This window comes from Tinamus guttatus, unplaced genomic scaffold (assembly GCF_059628265.1).
Source record: "Tinamus guttatus ecotype Peru unplaced genomic scaffold, ASM5962826v1 Tinamus_guttatus_pri_ptg000025l, whole genome shotgun sequence".
NCBI lineage: Eukaryota > Metazoa > Chordata > Aves > Tinamiformes > Tinamidae > Tinamus > Tinamus guttatus.
The window spans coordinates 2,339,418-2,357,105 of NW_028288559.1; the positions used below are offsets into that span (position 1 = coordinate 2,339,418).

General features: G+C 39.3%; 1 protein-coding gene across 1 annotated transcript in view; it reads left to right on the plus strand.

The window, feature by feature from the left end:
* The window catches only part of MOCOS (molybdenum cofactor sulfurase), a 209,524-nt gene extending 192,404 nt beyond the window's left edge, over positions 1–17,120 (plus strand). The window contains exons 11-15 of the mRNA XM_088525988.1: positions 2,614–2,738; positions 3,370–3,475; positions 7,321–7,447; positions 9,824–9,928; positions 16,930–17,120. Coding sequence (XP_088382114.1) covers positions 2,614–2,738; positions 3,370–3,475; positions 7,321–7,447; positions 9,824–9,928; positions 16,930–17,076 — 610 coding nt within the window. The 3' untranslated portion in view covers positions 17,077–17,120. The remainder of the gene's footprint in view (positions 1–2,613; positions 2,739–3,369; positions 3,476–7,320; positions 7,448–9,823; positions 9,929–16,929) is intronic.
* Positions 17,121–17,688: the final 568 nt, after the last annotated feature.

The following is a 17,688-nucleotide window of genomic DNA, read 5'->3' on the forward strand; positions in this document are numbered from 1 at the left end:
TGCAATTTCAGTTGTTGCCTTGACCGAGGCGGTTACTCTGGATTTCCTCTCCAGAGTGCCTGGAATCAGGAGGCAGTTATGTGAAGATGTTTAGTTTGACAGCAGTCACAGAAGTTGAAGGAGCCCAAGCTTCCTCCGCGTGAGGCAGGTTGCAGCACGTTGTGTTCATCCTCACAGGGGTTCACTCTCAGCAGGCGCCGCTCACGCCGGAGGACACAGCTCCCCAATATAGTATCTAACAGTGGCAGATGAAAGTAAAAGCTGATGGTGTTATAGTCAGTTGTAGGTGTGGAAGATGCCAGAAACTCAGGGTTAGTGCTGCACAATGTAAAACAGGGATGCAGCCCGCTCCATGACGGGCCACAGTGTCAGAAAGAGCAAGGCAAGGGTGTCAGCAGTAGAAGTAGGCAAAGTAATAGTTAAAAACAAGACGAACTGAGCCTGTTATGGGTAAATGTCTTATATTATATTCCTTTGGATCAATATTCATTCTTTAGCTGTCCTTGGTTCTTATTCTGCAAATTACCTAGCTAGAGGTAGCAGCTGTAAAGCACTGAAGCTAAATCACATAATAGCAATATGAGTGGGAAACTCAGAGGGCAGCAAGTAAAATGCAAGAGAATTAGGTTCTCCTCTATGAATTGCCTGACATGTGCCAAATGAGATGTAGTGCTGACATATAAAGTAATGCTCAATGAAAAGAACTGAAAGTACAGAATGAATAGAATTGAGCTACAACAGAAGGACTTTGAAGAAAAGACATTGAGGAGACAATGTTCCTCACGTGGAGAATGTTCAGACAATAAAGAAAAGCGATTTGAAAACTTAGGAATCCTGGAATGCAGAAGCCACATAGTGACCTTTAATGAAATGCTAAGGATGAAATGCTGTGTGTTTGAAGCTCAGCCATTAGGACTGGAAATAGTAAACAAAAGAGAGGGCCAGATTTTGAGCCTGATTTATAAATTATCAAGCCCTGACAGGCTGTCAAAGGAAGGTTGCTCAGGATAAAATCGAAATACCCTAGTGCCTCTGGCTGGCAGAGAAAAAAAATGGGGGAAGTTGTTTTACCTGTACCATGGAAGATTTACCATTCTCATCAGCCACTTTCTGTGGCAGCCTGTTTCTGTGACAGCAAGGACACAAGAGGTGTTCATCAGAGGTGGTAAAATTTCATATGTAAAGTCTCATTTTGGGGCTGTGATTCTTGCCACAGAGCTTAGATCTCATCATATCTGTGTTTTTCTTCAGCTGAAGGACATCGCTGGCCAGATGCAGCTGGTTGGCATCTGTCCAGCGTCAGACTGGGACAGACCCCTTGCACCACAGGCAGAATTCAGAACAGCAACTGAAGAGAGATCTGATCCCTGCAGGATTAGAAAAAACTCTTTGATTTCACTTTACCTGGCTTTCCACCTGTGTAACTCAGTTCAGTCTGCAGAACTTGTTGTAAGGCCAGGCAGCTTTCTCCTGTCACGTTAGCGCTCAGTGTCCCGTGCTGTGAGGGGACACTTGTTTCACCCAGCAGATGGTCTCCACACAGATGAGCTGCTTTGGTTATGCAGAATAACAAGGTGAGCCTAGGATCACAGCTGTCTCTCTTCCTTTGCAGGAATCCTGCCTAGATAAGCACGAGAATTTGCGTTCTCCTTATCTTTTTGGTCATTTCAAAGTTAGGAATTAAGTCTCCTTCAGTAGTCAATAGAGAGCTAAACACTTCTTGAGTGAGAGACATCCCATCCTAAGGTCTAATATTGATGGGTAGTACTTATCTTTTTCCATTATTTGTGAGAGGCACCCAGGAAACTGGCTTAAACGAAACACCTAATTTTTAGACTACAAAAGTGACGATGGTTATGAGCTGAGGATGCTAATGGCAAATATGTTGAATTCCCATAAACTGATCCTTAGCCTTCCTGAACTGAGAGATGTTATCTGAAGATTCTTTTAAGAGGGATTACATCCAAGTAAAGGAGAAAGAGCTATTGCCATTTTTCTTGGAGAAACTACTGGACAAAGGAAAGGAAACTATACTTAGATAAGAAAAAACTACTACTTTAGCTCTGTTAGCAGAGCCCTGTTGGGTCTTCAAAGTTAATGGGGAGTGTCTGTACTAATATGAATTAAATTAGGCATTGTACATCATTGTACCTGCTGAGTTCATTAAAAATTATATGCAGAGTGGCACAGTGAGGCAGTCATAAATTCAACTGAAATTAACTATCTTAGCAAAAAATACAGAACAAAGAGTAACTTCCGTAATACTGTGTTGTAATGTTGTAAAATGGGCTACCAGTTACATCACAGTTATATCACAGTCAGTCTTGGTCATTACAGTTATATAGTTCCTTATTCCCCAATAATTTTATGTATAAAATTAAATTAGATCAGGCAATTATTAAATTCAAGACTAAAAGTACTCTAAAGTTGACAAAATCTAGGAAATAATACAATTTTGCAGAACTTCCTATTTCTGTTTTACCAAGCATCAGACACTGTGGATTCTGTATTTTGTATTGAAAGAAGCAGAATAAATGTCATTACTTGTCCTCAGTTTTGCAAGTTAATGTTTTGGCAGTCAAATTTTGTTAATTCTCTCCTTTCTCATGACAGGGTGAAAACCTACGACTGCGGGGAGAGAATTGCTGCCTGGTTATCTACGTTTCTTGGTCGTTCATGTCGCTTGATAAGGCAAAGTTCAGACATAAAAAACAATAAGCATCAGAAAAATACAAAAGGTACGTTGGCATTCTTAAAAATGAGTGTGATTCCTTAGTAAATACAAAATATCAGATTGTCTCATGGTCTTCATACTGAATACAAAATTCGCTAGTAAAGAGTGAGGGAATCGTGTGATACTCATATACTAAGCTTCAAAAGGTACATTCAGAAGGTACCCAGATTGTTTTTAGATGCCCATTCATTTGTTAGACTTGGCAAAAGTGTACAGATATGCCAATATAGGCTTTTTTATATATAAAATATTACTACCATAATACTCTCTGGAAATTCAGTGGTCATTTTGAGAAATGATCATGAAAAATCCATTAGCAGTGAATTTATTCTTGTACTGAAATTCATTATAAAAGGGAGCAAATTGAAAGAGCATGAAAAATCTGTAGATATTGCTCTTATAAATTATTTTACAGAATTGGTAAAATCTCATCTATATGTTTCTAAATGTATTACACCATTATGAATTACAAGTTTGAGAGGATTCTTGGAATCCCTCCTTACTGCCTGGAGCCCAGTGAAAACTCTTATAATGAAAATGAATAAGAGGTCACAGGAAAGATGAGGTGAAATTGCTACTATTATCTTCCTCATTTTTAACCATCATTTTATAATGTTGGATTGATTTTTTTTAAGGTCTGGCACCTGCTACAAGTATCTCGCTCTCTCTTGTGAATGAAGCACAGTACCTCCTAATAAATGTAGCAAGCATTTCATATTTGAAGGACGATATTTCTGCAAGGTAAGATCCTTCTCAAAGGAGACATTCTTCAAATGTCTCTCAGAAGTCTTGGATTCTAGATTTCTCTCATAAAGTACAAATATAATTGTTTTATTTTGAAGTGTTGAGATACTTACTTTTCAGTCTTCAACAAATATATGGGTACCAAACTGCTATAATTACTTATGCTTATATTACTTTCAAAAATTTGAGTTAAGTGTTTGAACATAGCCTGTGTGCCACTCATCTTGAGGAAGATATCAGTGCAATTCTTGTCAAATGATGTGCTGACAGGAGGCAATTAGGAATAAGCCAATTCTATTTGTAGGAGGAACAGGGATAATTACGTTTGCTCAACATAAATCATCTGTTAAGTGAAAATATAACATCTTGGTACTTACTGAAAGATTTCTCTCCTGTAGGAATGTCTGAGATTTAGGGTAGTCATTCACAACAGAAATATTATAAAACTATATTCAGGACTGTATGTATTTTCTTGCCGCTTCCTTTGGTTATTTCTGTGTAGAATTTGACATTATTTGTCCAAAGCAGGAGATTCAAGAAGCAAAGGAAACATTGAACCAATCCAGAGTTTGAAGATAAGGAACCCAGTATTAACCACATTTTCATAAACTGACCACGGAGAGTTGCTGCTTCTTGCATATATCTGAGCCCAGCTTCTTTCACTCAGATTTCACAAGAGATCCTTCCCTCTACATTGAAATTGCTGTTTTGAAGAGCAATATATGTGTGTTGCTGTAGGAGAATGCTCGGGTTTTAAAACTGCTAACTTCATGGAGCTTCACTACAGAGCTCTGAAGCTCACACTGCCGGAGGGTTTTCTTTCTTTAGCAGGAGATAATCAGGCAGCTTCAACATTTCCTGGCAGTGTCACCCACTGGACAAAAGCCTGGAGAGGGGAGGTTTGAACCAGCCCATCTCACAGCTGTTTTGAGCATCTTTCTCAGTGACAATTAGTGCTTTCTTTTGAGTCTTGACAGGGTGACTTACATCTTCTTGAGGGAGTAGTGTTGCAGAAGTAGGCTTTTCCATGGTAAGACCCAATGAGGAAGCTTCCCAGACCCAGGAATTGAGAGGATAGTGCAAAGGAAAAAAAAATGCACCAGAGGGAGCAATAAATGAAGATGAAGAAGGACAGAGGGCTGGAGCTGGGAAGACACACAGTGGCAGATGATCCCCACGTTTGCAGCTCAGCTCTTGCAGCATCCCCCTCCAATACATCTGGACTAAGTCATCCCCCTTCTCCAAGAGAAATCCCAGATATGACTGAAGCTGCCAGGTTGCCTGAGAAGCATCTTGCTTCCCAGTCTGCAGCACAGGTGGAAAACTCTCCCCTACTTTTCTCAGGATGGTGGGGGAAATGAATTCAACATCCTTCTGCATTGGTACTGCATCATTATATGCAGGCTTTCCAATTGCAGAACTGTGCAGTGTGCTGTGCAGTGTGTAGATTTAAAAATCTGCACATACAGGTCTTAATTAAATGCTTTTCTTTTTTAAGAAACACTATTTAGCTACTTTGCATATTCTTTTTTAATGGAAACCTGCTAAGATTTATGGAATGCTTTCAATCTTCAATTGAGTTTTAAAAGTTTCTTCTCATTTTTATCTTTCTTAAGTAAAAATTAATCTTCCACTTTGCACTTGCCTCTTGAGAGGTGATCTAAAACAGTCACAGCATTTTAATTAAAATCTAGAATGTAACATACTATTCTAGAGTTACATGCTTAAGGAGACATCCATCTCTGGTGTTCCTGCCACCAGTCACCTCTGAAAATCCTCATGGCCTGGCTTCATGCTCAAATGTTCTTGATAGAAATATGCCCCTGAAGATGCAAAAAATAATTTTCAGATTTGCCTGTTAAATATATGGAACACTTTCTGCCCAATGTACCCGGATGGGCTTTACCAAAATATGCTGCTTTGCCTCACAAACACCTCTGCAGATTTGCAAGATGAAGGTGCCTGTCACTCCATCCAGCTGACACGAGTTCTGAGGAAGGGGAGGTGGTTCGTGGGCATGCACAGAGACACAAGCAGTTCCAGGCAGTTCAGAGGGCCAGGACCAGGCCCAGCAGAAGGTGGGGTGTTCGGGAGAGCTTGGACGGATGGAAGGCAGAGACAGCAGGAGTGTGAGCACTGCTATCCTGGATAGCCACGATGGCAAGGGATGAAATTCCAGGAAGTGATTTTTTTCTGTAGCTTTTTAACAACTGGTTCAGGACGCTGCTAGCACAGTTGTGATGTTCCTGGAGCTTTTGATGCTCCCGCTGTGCCCCGGCTGTGGTGGCAGGCACTCCTGTGTCACAAAATGCATTCAAAGCTCTCTGCCGAGCACCAAACTTCTTTCTGTCAGGACTTAACGTAGTCCACAGCAAAACAAGGATGCAAAACAGTATAACTGAACTTGTTTATAACTAACTACTATTTTTCCCCCAATTTTTCAGAGAGCTAGCATAGCTACCTCCTCCTATTGGCCTTCCATCTCCTACAGTGATTAGGAATTTTGTCTCAGTCATGAGATTGCTTGTGGTATCTCTAGGGAAAATTACTGCTGCTTAAGCTTACCACTCCACTCTCTACTCCCAGGCTCCTGTCAACAGCAAAAGCTTTAGAGGAATCGGGGTTGCATGGTTTGCTTGAAAATTTGCACATCCAGTTTGTCCCTATGCACATTTGTCTTTTGAAGATCTACCAGGCTATTTTAAACAAAACAAAGTTCTTCACATAACAGACCTCTTTTGTCAAGACTGCTTGATGTAGGCAGGTTTCCTTGTGCTTTGATTTTTCATGCTTTCCCTCATTTTATTTAAAATGCACTTTTAAACTGTTTGTCCTTAATACTTATTTTTTCCCCAGGATAGGAACTTCCCTTTTCACTAAATAGCCTTTTTTAAAAAAAAAAAAAAAAAAAAAAAAGCTGTAGAGTGTGTCATATCTAGAAGTTCTTAAGCCAAAGCTGAAAGAACTTGGAAAACTGGTCATGTCCATGTTCTTACCCATTAACAAAGGCGCTGCTAGGATCTCCTTTGCAAACTTTAGGACTGTCCTATTTACAGCAGTAATAAAGATTGTACCTTAGAAGAAGAGTAAGAGATGACAATTGAAAGGAGCAGCCAACTTTCTGCTATTAGTATGCAGTGTGCCTTTCTGGCTCCCTCATCTATGTTCTCAGTATTCACACAAATCTACACTCTGGCAGTTCAAGTGCTTGCAAGGAGGTGTAGATGTCTCCACACAGAGATTAATTTTTTTCAAAACACCTGTCATTTGCTGAAATCTCCTTCATCCCAAGGGCAAATGATAATACAAGGAATACATTCTCTCACAAAATGTCTTTACTGGCCTGTTTCACCTTCAGTATCTGCTGTGCATTTTGCTACAGCAGCGCGTGCAGAGTATGTTTTATTTGTTTTCATTTTAGAAACATTTAAGTGGTTTTAAAAGTCCAACGATTGCTTAACCAAAAGATCTTTCTATTTAGGCCTTACACATGATATCTAACACAGAAATATTCCCATTGTTTACAATTAAAACCCCACATGCTTTCATGCCTACGTTTCCATTCTTGGTTGCTTCTCTGAAGAAGCCACCTAGAGTACTGCAAGCCAAAATCAGACCCCTTGTGTCTTTTTCGTAGCTTTTGTATTAAAATTTGGTCTCAGGTCTTCTGGAGAAGCATTTGCTGAATCAAAATAGCCACTAGATTCTAGATTTCCAGCACAAATATCTACTAGAAAACTAGTGAATATAAAGCTTATCTTCTTTTTAATAAAGCTTTATCTTTGTTTGTTTTTTTTTTAATAAAGCGTATCTTTTTTTTTCCTCTGAAATCTGTGACACAGACTGGAAGAACCATTGGAAATACAGGAATTAATCCCACGCTTCCGTGCTAACCTTGTCATCAGTGCTCCGGAGTCCTTTGAAGAAGAAGAATGGGCTGAGATTTCAATAGGTTCTCTGCGGTTTCAGGTATAGACTCATCTTCTTGTCCTTTACTATCAAGAAGCATTTTGACTCCTGGAAACAAAGCGTTTCTTTGCAAAGCTTTATCTAGGACATGGACAGCACAGTTAAAAAGATGAAGTTTATGAAATGTGTTAAAAAAAAGTATTGTGACCAAGCATTTTTTAGTGTAATTGAGAGATTTGGACATATTCTTCTCCTACTTTTTTTGTTTTGGTTTGGTTTTTAATTTCACAATTCACATAGCATTTCCTAACTTTATTGAAAAAGGGGAAGATTCATCACTGATTTTGATCAGAGTTTATAGCAAATATTTAGTCAGCATATGTTGTGAGAGAATAGTGGTTGCTGCTAAGCATGGCAGTCTCAGTTAACTGCACATGTGACAAACTGTCCAGGAGTTGGGAAATAAATACAAGTGAAGGATCAATGTGTATTACCCTGTGTTATATGTTTTCGTTTAATCTCCATCCAAGATGTGTTTCTGGGTCAAACTGACCTTGGTCTTACTTGGTAGAGCTCTTTTGTATGTTATGGTGCTGCATATCATTTCTAACACTATAATATGCTTTATGCTGTCATGAAATGCTATAGAGTCAGTCTTTGCTGCCAAAGTAATTCTTTTGGGGAGAACCTGCATGGGAAAATCTGTCCATGAAAGAGCTGTGCATGAAACCTAAGGGAGTTAGAGTCCAATTTGTTTTTCTGGTCCTTTGGTGTGACTTTCAAATGTATTTGCAAGTGCATTGCCTGGGATGTAAAAGTGACTTATTCATTGTTTGCTTAGGGGTGATAATGAAGGTGTGAATGATACAAGTGCTAAGATCTAGAAGCTGTGATAGAAATCCCTCTCACTTCTTTCAGATCAGCATACTGTAAGATATGGCAAGGGTATTTTTTCAGTAAGGATGGAAAATATTACTTGTTTTTTTTTTTTCTTTTCTTAGCATGTACTTTGGTAAGCAAGCTGTAATATGAGACAGAGAATTGAGGAGAATTGTCGTTGGTTAGGAGGTGAGGAACACAAGGGATAACATCCATGGCATTAGATTGTTGAAGGCTGGAGTCACGCTAAGGAAATCAGCTCAGGCACCTCTTGTGGAAGGTTCTGTAAAACTGCAGATAAAACATTCCCAGTTCTGGCACTGGAATATTTTAGGAGTGCAAGCCTAAAAAGGAAAAAAGCTTATGCAACTTGGTTTGTCTTTCTGAGTCTTCACTAGGTCCTTATGGTGATACTGAGGTGGTAAGAGTATAAATGGTGTTAATGGTGCTTGATGCTAATAAAGTGGTAGAAGAAGCTGTTGAACTGTTACAAAGCAAGGCAAGGAAAAATATGGAGTTTTCTAGCCTGTGTTCTTTTTCTTCTAATGTTAAAGCTGTGGGAAATCATCTTCTGAAAAAGCAGAGCCAAATGTGTGGTTTTGATGATTACACTGAAGAGTTTTATATGCAGTTCTAAATGTACCTTAAAGAACCGAATGGCACTTCAGATCTGCATATGAAAATATTTGCAGTGTGAGTTTTAATTATTTCCCCTCTTGAACTTTATGACTAATTTTACAAAAGCAGAATGTGTAAGCTGAGATACTGTGAAAGAAGTTAGTTTTTATAATGTAGAGTTCTGCAAAAGTTAGGGATGCAATATTAAGTAAAATGAGAATACGTCTTCCTTCTTCATTTTAATACTAGAGTAGATAAGAAGAAACTCATTGCAGTTTTTATTCCTACCAAAAAAAAAATAGTTCAAGCAAGAATTAATTTTAGGGAACCATGCTCTGTATCACACACTGACTAGAAAATCAAGTCATTCCTCCTGACTTACTTAGGAACCTGTGAAAATTCAGATTTTATATTCTGATCATTTAGAAAGTACCATGAAAATCAGAAAGAATGTGGGGTGTTATGCATATTTCAACTGCACTGAAGCAATGTAAACCAAACTGTGTTAGTTTAACTCCAGGAGAATCCTCCTTTGGTCAAATCCTGAGCACTTGGCTTAATTTTACACTTATTTCTCCTTTGGGCAAATATCCCTGCCAGTCAATAGATGAAGTGAAACCAGCAGGAAATATAAATGTGTACGTTTTTGGTTATTTCTCAGATTCTGTTTGTAGGAAGTTTTTCAAGGGAAGAAAAGGGAAAAGGGATGAATTAAAAATTGCGTGAGGACATCTCAAAAGGAGTCTTTGAAAATGTACCTACATTAGATTAACAAGAATCACCTCTTACATAACTAAAGCACAAAATAACAAATGCAAACAATGCAAAAGTGTATGAAAGATATGTTCTTTAGGTTATTTTGTCGGTCAGAAGCTTGTACTGTTCTGTATTGCCCTGCTGTGATATATTTCTGTGATCCTTCTTTAATTGAAATTTCAGGTTGTGGGCCCGTGTAACAGATGTCAGATAATCTGCATTGATCAACAGACTGGAGAACGAAACAATGAATTTCTGCAGTCTCTGTCTGCAGCGAGGGCCAGAAAGGTCAGTGAGACACTCCAGAGCAGCCGTACAGGAAGAGCTCATGACTTCAATGCATGCATATGGAAAGGCCTACTAATAAAATGTTCACTATTAAGTTGTTACGCTAATTATTACCATTGTTCTTTCAGTTAAAAGAGGATACACTTACAACCAGATATGACATGCTTTCTTTCTATAAAATGCTCAACACATTTTTGATTATTTTTTCTATATTTGCTAGATTATTTTTTCTATATTTGCTTTTATTCTGTACCTACTACTTTACAGTGTGTTTCTTTTGGTCTTGAAGAATACAGGCTGATATGGTGAGATATTTTAAGAGAAATCAAAATGTGCTTGCAACTACAGTCAGCTTGTAGTTAATTGTACTTGCTTAAACTTGCTTAAAGATTGCTCAAACCTTACTGAAAGTTTTAATCTCTGAGAAAATACTTAGCAGGAAACACAGAGTAGACATGAATATAGTCAAGGAGAAAATTAATCCATTAGGAAAAGAACTGGCTGGGAAGTGTAAGTGTGCTTTAGGAGTCATTCTGCATCCTATGGTTGCATTATTTCTTGGAATTGAGAGTGTTAGGACAATGGTAGCATCCCAAAACTTTCTCAAATCTCCCTATTAAATGCTTATTCTGAGTTCAATGCTTACTGCTCGTTTAGCTTCTGTTGTAAAATTCAGTCATCTAGACCAGGCTTGGAAGCCTCGAGCTGTAGGTCAGCAGCCAAAGAACGGCAGAACACCCTAGGTTAGACCCAGCACAGAGGCAAAGCAATAACAAGCAGGTTGATACTACTCACCCAAACAATGTACAGAACATCACAAATAATGCGTTCTCTGTTTAAAGGAATTGATCGCTCTTGCTGACTCATGAAGCAAACAAAGAGCTACATGTTCAGTGAACGTTATCCTCGGTGAGGGGCCGCGCCAGCCCCGACACGGAGCCAGCTGCCTGGTGCAGGGCGGGAGGCCTGTGAGGAGGCAGCCCGCAGGGCCAACTGCCTAGGCCCGCCTTCCCGCTGGCCTCGGGGACCCGGCGGGGCCTGCAGGCTCTGGTGGTGGGCAGAGGTTGGCAGCCTGTGTCTCCCTGTGAGAGGAGCTCCCCACCACCCTGGGGGCAGGAGCCCTGCCGAGCTCGTGGTGAGCTAGAGCTGGCACCCTGGGTCACTTAATGGTGCTCTGTGGCGCTCTGGTAGGGATGCTGGCCAACTACCAAGCAGATTGCAGTGTGGGGAGGGCTTTCCCTCTACCCACACTGGATTTATAAGCCTCTGGAGAGGAAAAGCTGTCGGTGTTCAGGGACCTTCTCAGGTGTCAAGGAAACCTTCTCTGGCATACAGATTCTCAGGAAAGGCAAAGCACCTTCTGCGTGTTTCCCACAACAGAGATGAGCTTATTTTTGATTAACTCAGCAATGCAAAGATTTTCCGTACAAACACTCCTAGAAGCAACTCATTCACACACAATGAAGGCAAAGAGAGCAATCCAGCCTCTGGAGAACCTGGCATCAGATGAAAGGCGCATGGCAAGGCAAGGCAGTGCAGAGCACAGAGCTGCTATTCAGAGCAGGGGTGTGTGTTGCTTCTCTCAGCCATGCAACCACGTTCATGCTGCAGAGAACTGGGCCTGCAGCTTTCTGATTTTTCTCAACCTTCTGCACGGGTTTTTCTCAACTTTAGCAGTTGAGCTGAACTGAGGTCTAAGAAGATCTCATAGTCCAATCCTCGTGTGAGTGGTCTCTAAGTTGATGGTCTCCAGCTGGTTATCAGTGAGTAGCAGCTGAGCACTATGACACCTTGAGAGTGTTAAGTAGTCTTGGCAGAGGACACCTACTAGATATCATCTTCCTTTTTATCAAATCCCATGAAGCAGTTCAGCAGTGTTTATTCACAGATGTCAATAAGACAGTTACAACAAACAAACATGCAGCAACAGGGCTTAAGTTAATTTCCAGATAAAAGGGGAGCTGATACTTTTGGAAGGATGTGGTAGTTGCCTGATTTTCAGATCGTTAAAGACACTGTATGTGTGATTGGATAGCAAATCCCTCCTGCTTAATACGGCAGCCAGGTGTCAATACTTACCGATTGGTTTTCTTTTTCCAAGAAGAATGCCAATCAAGAGGAATGCATCAAGCTCGATCGAATGGTAGCCCAAAGCAAAGAATTTCAATGCTGAGCTGGATGAAGTATGGCATGTAAAACGTGGCTCAATATTCATTTCTGAAATTACATTTTCCTATGTTCCTCAGAGACTGTGAGAACCTCATGTTCCAGGTTGAAAAACTGAGGCTTTGCATACATGGATTGCTGCTGGAAGTGAGAACCAGCCTTTGTAATGAGCCTCACAAGCAATTTGCGTGTTTCCTCATAAATGTAATGCAGGATGATGAAACCTAGCCAGGCTTGTTTTATGAAAACCTTTTATCACCTGGTTGGGATTAAAATGCAAACACTGCTACCAGGCAATTCTGAGCTCTACTGCTACCAGTTCAGAAGAAGCCCTCTTTCCCAATTCCTTCTCTGATTTTTGACTGAGAAGGAAAAGTGAGCTCCCCCTCTGAGACAGAGCTCTTTGTATTGCTGCAGAAGACTAGGAAAGACTAAGAAACTACATTAAGGCAGTAACATAAATCTACCAACACCGTGATTCACCTGTGTCACCGCCTGATGCAAAACACACATGGACAGACAAAAGGGAACACTGAATTCTTGACATCTTCTGTGTTTTGCAAATGCAGTGTAAGACCTATTCCAGGAACCCTGTAGGCATATTTGCATTTGGGTAACAGTGCATCAAATCCACTATGTCTGCACATGCCCTCCTACACTGAAGGGCTTGTGTTTTTTTCCCAAGAGCTGCTGATCTTCCTTTATGTATCTCACTGCTCCTGTTCCTGCAGAGTTAGACACCATGCATTTGGACAGCTTTCAGAAACATTAATAAGGATAGCAAATGACTCCTCTTATCTGATGCATTATTATCATCATTTTCGTAGTAATGCAAGGCTTTACACTATGCAGTGCTTTTCATCTCATTATCTGGAAACATTTGCAAACAGTGATTGATGTAATTAATAGACTTCTGTGAATAACATGGTTTTCTTTTCTGCTTTGTGCCCGAATTGGGAAATGCATTTGTTTAAGGTGGATAGCAAAAGAAAATCGCTTCTTAACAACTTCTGTTGTATTATTTTCAACAAAACGAGTCTTCTTTGACACCAAATTTAAAGTTTCCTCTATTTTTTTCCAACATGAAAAATCAGTCTGTGAAAAATGAATGCTTTAATGGTCCGATGTTTTAATGCTTTACAATTAGGTTTTGGTCCATCCAGAGCTAATAGAAAAATCTTTTATTAAAATAAAAACCTTTGCATGGGAGGGAGGCTATAGTACTGTATGACTAAAACAAGCAGAAAAGAACAGCTAATTCATCTGTTGATGGAAGGCAGCTGTGAGCTGCATCCAGAAGCCAAATGCAGAGGCCGTTAGTGGGCAAGTAAGTTTTATTTAGCATGCTCGGTCACTCCAAAACCTTCTAGAAGATCTTTTGCCCTACAAGTGCAATTAGCTGGTTGTTCATCTGCTTTAGCTCCAACGCATCTCATCTCAGCCCGTCAGACACAGCACTTCAGGAAACTTGCATCCAGGAAACTTACTGTTAGCAGATAACTAAGCATCGCATATTGATTCAGTAAATGTGCTTTCCTCCTTTAAGTGAGCGTGATTCTCTGTTGGGCAAGAATAAGTATGTTTTACTTAGTATTCTACTTAATTATGCCAGCAATTGCTATTTTGTGCTTTTACAATCAAGAAGCTTTCTGATTTTGTCCCTGTAAAGTTCAGAAGCGATAGGAAGAGCTCTTACTGATATGAGAAGACTGAGGGGATAAAGCTGAAGAAGTCACAGTCCTGCTCTCTCTGCTCGCTTCTTGGTTTGTTCTGGTGAGGTTACACACAGGACTAAATGCTCTTGAACTCAGGAAGGGTAGTAAGAGCAGAGAGAGTTTATGCAGTTCATTGTAACAATTCTGCAGGCTGTAACTTCCATCATTTCTACCAGTGAAATATGAGAAGGGCAAATTTCTGCTTTTTGCCTTTCTTTGGAACCAAAACTGGACTTGTGGGATAGACATGTTTTGCTTTTCTTGTCATTATCTGTATTTGCTTGGCCAATATTTGTAATTCTTAAAAAAAATCAAGAAATTTACTTAAAAGATATTAAATCCAATTAAATCCTAAGGGCATTCACAAAAAGGAAGATCTCAGAAATGAGAATGATCTCACAGGAGAAGAGTCATCCAAATAGGCGTTAATACATATATTGTGTATATGCACATTAATACATGTACCATTACTTGGAAAACTCCTTAGGCATCATCTATTCTCAGAGCACCAAATAATATGAAATTTTAGATACCCAATCAAAATAGGAAAATATTGATGGCAATAATTAGAAAACTATTCAAGGACTCCCCAGATAAGATATATTCCCATATGGCTTTTCTTAAATAGCTTTGAATGGTTTAAAATACTTTAAAAACAAAAACTGTTTAAATTATCCAGAATAACAGAAAACAGGTCAAATAAATTGTTCGTTGTGAACAGGTTATTTTGGCCATGTTTTAAAATAAGTCAACCTGTCGATAAAGTAACAAACATACATTGCAATTTTTGACATAAGTTCATTTATACTGATGAGTTATAAAATCCCTTCCAGTGTGAAATATGGTATACTATGGACTAATATTTTATTCATTTTACAGTATTTAGTTTCCAATTGCCTCATTTTTTAAAGCAATAGAATTAAGGCTAGTGTCATTGCATTGAAGTATAGGAAGTGAATCTAGGATATTAACCACAATGTAGTCTGATGTAGTCAGATTACTGCGTCATTTCTAAAAAGAAAGAAACCACAGCTTCTTACCAAATTTGGGGAAAAAAACAAGGTAATATTATATACTCTAATATTTAAAAAAAAATAGTTACTGACTTTTCCATTTTGTCCTTACGATTGATCCAACACAATCGCTCCAGAATAGTAGTTTTGTATTGTGCTCATACAGTGTACTGACAGTGTGCAGTCATTTCTTTAGCATTAAATACCAGGACACTGACCGTAAAGGCCTACTTTATGTCTGCCAGTGTTGACACTGTTGTGATCACAGGTATCCAAAAATGTCAATAATAGAATTGACCTGATGAGGCCCGACACAAGCAACGTGTTGTTACATCTCTGCCTTGCAGTGTCTCTCTTACTTGAGAGTAGGTCTCAGCTTTCTACCTTGCTGTTTCATCAGAGACTTAAAGATGTTCTTCGTTACCTCATTACTGTGTTTTATTTACTTAGTGCAAGAATGGAGAAAACTTAAAGCTTCATATTAAGACTGTCAAATATATTTCCTTAAATTTAGCTAGTAAATGGTGAAGATTTTATTATTATTTATTGCAGTTCACACAGATTCACAGAATCCCAGAAGGGCTGAGGTTGGAAGGGGCCTCTAGAGATCATCTAGTCCAACCCCCCTGCTCCAACAGGAACACCTAGAGCACGTGGCCCAGGGCAGCATCCAGGCGGGTTTGGAAGATCTCCAGAGAAGGAGACTCCACAACCTCTCTGGGCAGCCTGTTCCAGGGCTCTGTCACTCTCACAGTTCCCTTCACCTAGTATATATTTTGCTAAACCTTCTGTAGTTGCAGTTCCCTCTATTTCAGGAATATCTATCTGAACAACGATGGTAAATTTCATCAGGAAATGGAGAAGGAGAATAGAGTTTCATTTTAAAATGATCTTTTTTCATAGATACACCGAATCAATTTCATTTGCTATTTTGCTTATTTTATACTTTAAGTTACTCGTAACCAAACTCATTGGCTGTAGTGTGCTAAAAACAAATAGTTTTTACTGAAAGCTTTAAAAGTTGATAAGAAAATTTGCATTGGGTTTCCAGGTTCCTCAGTTTGAGGAACAAAGACATTCTGAGGTCCACAATTCAATTACCCATGTAACACAGTCTTAATCATTCCTTGATTTCTTCCCTGACATGTTTCTTTAATTAACTGCTTGCTAATTGTTGGGGAAGTAGTGCCCTGAGATGGCAATGCTGTTTCTTCCTCCTGAAGTTTCCTACTGTTGAAAAACAAAAGCATGTTGTGTAAAATATGTTCTTAGTCCCCTAATGTGACGTTTCCACGCTACGCTCAGCTCTTTACAGCTTTAACTGGAGTGTCTTGTGTGCTTGAAATTAAGACTGCATGTTAGTGTTTTATCTGAGTGCAGACATATCAGACTAATTTTTGAGGGCCTAGGAGGATTGTTTGATCAGTAGGTGAAGTAGTTGCCCTGTTTCTTTTTTCTTTATCAGTCAGTATCACAAGGGCACATATATAAATATCTGTAGTCTTTATGTACGATGGCTTTAGTGCTAATGAGAGATAACAAGTGATAGTCCTAATAAAACAGACTTTCTGAATATTTTCTGCAAAATATACTAAAATATTCAGGAAAAAAAAAGAAACAAAGGGAACATTCAGAAAGGCTGAACAAGGCAAAGTGCTGTTAATAAAGCAAAGAATGCACGTTAGAGACTTTTCCTCACTGTTTCAACATATATTCTTTCTCAAACTGCCCAGCCTTTATTTGTGAAAAGGTATTAACTGTATTTGTCAATAAAAACCAGAGCAGTCATTAAGTAACAAGGCTGTGAGGGAGTATAAATTATACACATAATTTATATGTATATAATGCTACAGAACTCATGATGAAATATTACCTTCTTTATCTAGTTACTTAAGGTGTTCTTCCGGAATAGCATGGGGTTGGCTCTTGTTTATTTGTCTGTTAGAATTAATCAGTTAAAGTGTTCTTAATTACTTGGAGATCAGGCATATATCCCTGTCTCCGAAGCAGTATTGTTTTCCTGAACGCATCTGGGTTGTGAGCTCCTTTGTAGGTCTGATTACTGTGACATGAGTTGCATCTTAATTAATATTTTGCCTCTTTTCAGACAAACTTTGGTATATACCTGATGAACCAGCCCTTGTGCTCATCCTTTCCAGATATTTTATCTGTTGGATCTCAAGTTCTTCCAGTGTTGAAGGAGAATCCTGAAATACAGCCACCATCATCCAGTGAAGAAAAATGTTCAGGATAATCTTATCTGGCGGAGGTGAACTTTACAGCAATACTAGGGAAAAATCAGTAGTCAGTTATTTTGAAAAAAGAAAAAAAGAAAAAAAAAAGAAAACCCTTCCACTGATTTTCTTCTGGGTTGAGTCTTTTAATTTTCTGTTTGTTGTAAATGTTATCAGATGGCGGTACCCTTGATAGTTACGCCTCGCCTACATGTTTTCTGTGATTAACTTACAGCAACCGTAACTCTTTTTTGCTCAATTGCTTCAGGATGCAACAGGTTAGATCCAGTTTCACTGGAGGGTGGACGACTCCCAGAACAAGCCCAGTGCTGTTGTCAGAAACCCACATCTCAGTGATGGAGAATCAACACGGCAATACGCTACTTCCTTACGCTGTCTGGTTCAAACCACTCTGGGGGGAGAGGATGCAGGCCTTGCTTTCGAAACGCTGTGGGTGGGAGGAGAGGGAACAGTCTAAGGACATAAGGGTAGCAATTCCTTCAGCTTTCAAAAATTAAATTGAAGGTAGAGATAGTCAGAAAGCACAGGGGAAGAGGAAACTGCTAATGGGAACTCGGGATCCACCCTCCTGGAAAGGGGGGGGGTGGTGAGGATGGCAAAAAGGTACAAAG